Source organism: Aristolochia californica, unplaced genomic scaffold, assembly GCF_029961685.1.
Source record: "Aristolochia californica isolate CCGP_79_NKW_82.1479 unplaced genomic scaffold, dmAriCali1.0.hap1 SCAF_9, whole genome shotgun sequence".
Classification (NCBI taxonomy): domain Eukaryota; kingdom Viridiplantae; phylum Streptophyta; class Magnoliopsida; order Piperales; family Aristolochiaceae; genus Aristolochia; species Aristolochia californica.
Window position 1 is genome coordinate 6,865,412 of NW_027182290.1, and position 5,271 is coordinate 6,870,682.

Below are 5,271 nucleotides of genomic sequence, written 5' to 3' on the forward strand. Positions count from 1 at the left end.
AAGAAATTCAAGCTTTGCTATTTTGGAAGATACCACCAGCCGACCCCCCTAGTTTCCTTCTCAATGATGGTTACTGTGGATGGGGTTCTCCAGGTTTGCAAGAAAAATATCGGAGAGTCGGTTGAGAGTTTCTTCCACATGACAAAGCATGTCGGCCATGCCGAGCTCCATCCCGTGTAACCCATCCTGCACTTCACCAAGCCCACCATCCAACTGTTCAATACGCTCTTTGTTGGATGACATGATAGCGAAGGTCACTCAACACTTTTTTTTGCGGGACACCGAGTTCGGTAGTCCTTCACTAATTTAAAACACTGAAATTTTGTGGGACACTGATTTAGGTGGTCCCGCAAAAAATAAAAAATGTGGGGTCGTCTCTCCCGTTACCGATGGATATCCGGTGGCTTACCGGTGCTACGTTTCTCATCGGAGACAACGTTAATGTTTCTCTGGAATCACGACAGAGACGATTCAGTTTGTCTCGCTTTCTGTGGCCAACCGCGTTCGGCTGGATGTGCGGCGAGTGTCCGGTGACGGAATCAGAAGGCCGGTCTCGCCTGGATGAAGCGTCAACTGGAGAGCCGCAACGATGAGGTGTTGGACGCTGAGCAGCCGCAGAAGGTAGCCCAATGCAGAGATGGGCAGTTTCTCACCCAATAAAATGGCGATCAAACCTCTGATACCATTGATAGGTCCCAGTCAAAGCTCAAGGATAGTTGATTTCTTCGGGTAAGAGACGTACCAAAATATGCATAACACTAATTTCTTTTTCCTCCATTGATAATGTCTAGTGTTACTTACCATTGCGCCAAAAGACCGGTCTATTAGCGAAGGCACAACATGTATATTAAAGACAAGTCATTTCAACACTCCCCCGCACGGGGAATACCCGTGTACAAATGCAAATGCACAATCCCACCTATACGGGGATGGCCAAAGACAAAGTCCCACCTATGCGGGGACGAAACAAACGGGGGGAGTGGGACTCGAACTCGAGACCATCTGCTCTGATACCATGTTACTTACCATTGCGCCAAAAGACCGGTCTATTAGCGAAGGCGCAACATGCATATTAAAGACAAGTCATTCCAACATCTAGCTGCTTAAATAAGCAAAGCTACTTATAGAAATAAAACATAACATATCAAATGACGATAAACTCATAACTAAATGACAGTAAAGTCGATAAACTCGTAACCCTTGAAGATCCATTCACCTTAAGACTCTCGACTGCCACGACCCAATCCCTTAGTCCCGGCTTCATGTCCCAGCTTTATCTCAAATATTTGGGATTTGTCTTATGACCTCTCTCCGAACGAAGTCGTGGCCTAACAGTAGACCTGGTCATAGCAACCGTTGTCAATTGGTCATAACAGGTGCCTAAACAATGGAGAAGTAAAAAACATTTGCCATTGTCCTTCGCGGGACAAGTTATGACTGAGAGTTAGTCACAGAGGGACTTAAACTCAGCTAGATAATCAATCTGTTTGGTCAGGTAGTCTCATTATAGATTGAAGCTGAGAGCACAAACAATTATCTTTACATAGGAATGTTTCAAAAAAAAATTCGCACCTATTAAGCAGACCACAGGCCAATGATGTGACAGAAAAATGTTTCGGCCATGGTTCCTTGCAGCCATGACATCAGTACACGATCTTTCTTTTCCTATTTAATGTAAGTAGGATATGGAACCAGAAAATTGTTTTGGTCCAAGGAGGCGTGGATGTAGAACCTGCAGTGTGAGAAGTGAGACCTTGACTTATTAAAGTAATCAGATACAGTTTGTGTCATTAAGTTCAAGGCGACTCAAGAGGTGATGTGGGTAACTGAGAAAGGAGGGTTGGAGGAAGAAGCCGGTTCAGTAATTGAGGAAGGGGACACCATAGTGTTAGAAAGAGTTGTATTCCTTCCTCTGATTTATCCTCCGAGACCTGTAATCTATGTACTCTTTTGTTTGCATAAATTGTAAATCGAAGAGTGTAAAGGCGACGATTTTTGAATATATGAAAGAAGAAGATTTTTTCGGGTGAAATCTGACAGATAGTAGAGAGAAGTTTAGTTGAGAGGGGAGAGAACGAGCAGAAAAATTGAGGGTAGAGGGAGAAGAGAATGTATAGAAAAAGAGAGAAAAGTAGGAGAGAAGAGGGGGCATAGTTGAGAAAGAATATTGTAAATCGAGATTGGAAGGATTTTTCCACCTGATTGAATTCCTACTCTATGCAGGAAACCATAACTAGCTAGTTTTGACTATAAAAAACGGTGATTTTTTATTTCAGAGTAGGAGAAAAAGAGCTTAGATGCTTAACAATGACCTGATAAAGTTGTCTTATTCAACTAGTATGGATTACTCTCCATTTTAGTTTCCCATTTCCAATTTCCATCACCAATCATCCTCAAGTATGCATTTGATATGTCCGCCTTCAACTCCCATTAAAGTTACAAGTTCTTCTCCACCGTCCCTTCAATGTTTGCGTCTGTACTGCATCAGGCTAAAAATCTACGCCTAATCATCCCTTCAACTGGAGAAAAAGAGCTTATTCTTGTCGTATAGTTAAACTATCAAAAAGTTTGAAGCATCTACTACACCCATCGGGCGACTTCTGGAGAAGCCAAAAAAACTAACAAGGAGATGTTCGTTTTCTATATCTCAACTAAAAAGCCAAGAGTCGTGAGGAAGGTGCAGTACGCTTTACGAAGACATTCTGAAGTGGACCGCCGTATCGTTTTCGATTTGAAGGAGACTAAGCCACCAAATTGGCCATTAAAGATAACGTAGTAGACTTATTCATATGTGATGAGTGAGTGAGAGAATCATTTATTTCTTGGTAGATAAGGGATTGGTGTGAGAAGACCTTTCTCTCAACACTTCCACCACCAAGCTAGCGTTAATGTTAGATTAGATTACACCTCACCACCAAGGACTGGTTCTTCCTCCGAACCAGGTGGGCGGAGAAGAAAGAGAGACAGCCAGTAACAGGTCGACATCATGTGGGACGAGCCTGATCACTAGAATCAATCATGGAGAGTGTTGAGTGGAGGAGAATCCCATAGTATCAGCGAAGAAGAGTTTCTTAATAAACAGGCAAAACTCGGTTGGGTTTAAAATTAATAATGAAAGACAAGTTGGCGGTGGGTTAATGACAACACGGTAACCGCCCTTTCATGTGCTCTCCTCTCCAAAAAAAAATGTCAAAAGCTCTCATTCGATGCAAACGGGCATCTCACGCAAAGTCGACAAATGAACGCAAAAGCATGCCGTGTCCTTAGAAAGGAGATGCAGTGTAGGGGGTTACTTGTTGTCCGAGCATTGAACGGCCTTGTGGTCTCCATTGAAGATAGTTAGGCTGAAAAATAGGTCGTCCATCCATATCCAACCTCTCACTCGTTTACGGTTTATCCATCTGAATCGATTATAGGAGTGAGTGAGATTGGGAGGAGTAGTGGGAGAGGGTGGTGGTTTGGGTTTTTTTTATATGGGACGTGTCGATATAAATAAATGGGAATACAGGTGGATCCTAATGAGATTGGCAAGTTACCAACTTGCTTCCTATCCGCTTACTCTTGGCATTTAATGTAATCATGAAAGAGAGAGTTGCGTTGCCATGGAAAGCATGGAACGTAATCCACATCTTTTGGTGGTGGAAAACAGGCCTCTTCGACTCTCTTTTGAGTGCTGCATATCGCTACGCGCTTTCTTTCTCAAACAACCGGGGGAAAAAAATGGATAAAGAGCAGAAAGAACAAGAAATACGAAAAAGGGGGGAAAAAGAAGGGAAGATGCCACAGCACTCACACACTTTTCGTGAACGCAAGGCCATCTCTTCCACCCCCATGAAACACAAACCACTAGCTGGAAAACAAAGATTTTGATCTCTGATTGATCAAAATGAAAGAATCCAAAGAATTTAATAACAATCGTGATAATGATGATAATAAAATGTAATACTCGGAAGAATTGTACGTAATTCACAATTTGGGTTAATGGATCGGTCGGAATCAGAGGGGTGGGGGGAACTGTTTAATAATGGCAGTCCACCAGAGGCGAGGCGGAGAAGACGAGGGGCTGTCTCCCGGCGAATGAGTAGCTGCTCGGTGATTTCGGGAAATCTCGGTCATCGTCTTGGGGTGCTGGGAGATTGAGATCCAAGGACAGAATGTTCTTTTGCTTTTTGTTGCTTTCTTGAGATTCGGCTATGGTTGCTCTGTGCCTTCTCATGTGACCTCCAAGTGCTTGCCCGGAAGAGAACTCCGACCCACATATGGAACACTCGTGAACCCTCGATTTATTGCTGCTGTTATGAATATTAATGTGGCTGTTGATGGCGTTATTATATGAAATTGGTTTGGCACCAACCTGAAGAGCCAAGCTACTGCTAATTGGGTTCTCCTCCTCCACCGACGCGACGGTCTTGGGTTTCTTGTGGCTGGCTCTGTGGCCTCCCAAGGCTTGAAACGAAGGAAAGCATCGGTTACAGGTCTTACACTCGTAAACGTAGAAACCCGCCTTGCCGTTGGTGTTGGTAGTCGTCTCCGCGAATCTGCGGCTGACGAATCTCTCTCCTCCACCTTCTTGGTCTTCAAATCTCGGAGAGTCCCTGCCCCCACCCTGTGCCAGAAGAATCAAACAATTGGCCATGTCCTCCTCTTCTTCCGTGGTGCTTCCGGACAGTTCCGCGGAAGTGGTAGGCGATTGAAGGTAATTGAAATTGCTGCTGCTGTTGTTGCTCTCGTTGTTGTTATTCTGATCATCCCCGCCGTTGCTGGAAGAAGTAGCGAGGGTAGGAAATTGGAGCCTGGGGCGCTTGGTACGCTTGCCCTTCAAAATGGTTTGGGACTGATCCTGGTTACCTCCCATGGCTTCCTCCGTGACACTTTCCATTGTTGCCTCCAAATCACACAAAAGGGAAGAAGAAGAAGAAGATAGAAAGCAAGAGAATGGCACCAAGAATGAAGAAGCTAAGAGAGTGGGAGGAAGAGAGAGACGTGCATGTAAGAACAAAAGAGCTCCGCTTATCAGAGAGAAGACAGAGAGAAGGGAAGGGCTAAAGAAGGGGTGGTTTTGATGGAGGAAGCGAGGTGGGAAGTGGGCGTTATTATTTATAGTGAATGAGTTTACGAGTCAAAGCCGCCCCCGTGAACAGTAACCGTGAATTAGTCCGCCATTCTTACGTTTCCAACCTTCAAAGGTTACATCCCTCTGTAAGTGATTAATCCTAAAAATAAAATCAAAGATAACCAGTCTGGAGAGGCTTGGATTAAAGCAAGGAAACA

At 44.2% G+C, this 5,271-nt stretch overlaps 1 protein-coding gene across 1 annotated transcript; it reads right to left on the reverse strand.

Annotated features, from left to right (window-relative positions):
- Positions 1 to 3,719: 3,719 nt before the first annotated feature.
- On the reverse strand, positions 3,720 to 5,050 carry LOC137941897 (zinc finger protein ZAT5-like). Its single transcript, XM_068787507.1, has one exon. The coding sequence runs from the start codon at positions 4,877 to 4,879 to the stop codon at positions 4,019 to 4,021; it is 861 nt and encodes a 286-aa protein (XP_068643608.1). The 5' UTR covers positions 4,880 to 5,050; the 3' UTR covers positions 3,720 to 4,018.
- Between the last annotated feature and the right edge of the window lie 221 nt (positions 5,051 to 5,271).

Coding starts and splice junctions, on each gene's coding strand:
- LOC137941897 (XM_068787507.1), bottom strand. CDS start 4,879: ATGGAAAGTGTCACGGAGGAAGCCATGGGAGGTAACCAGGATCAGTCC.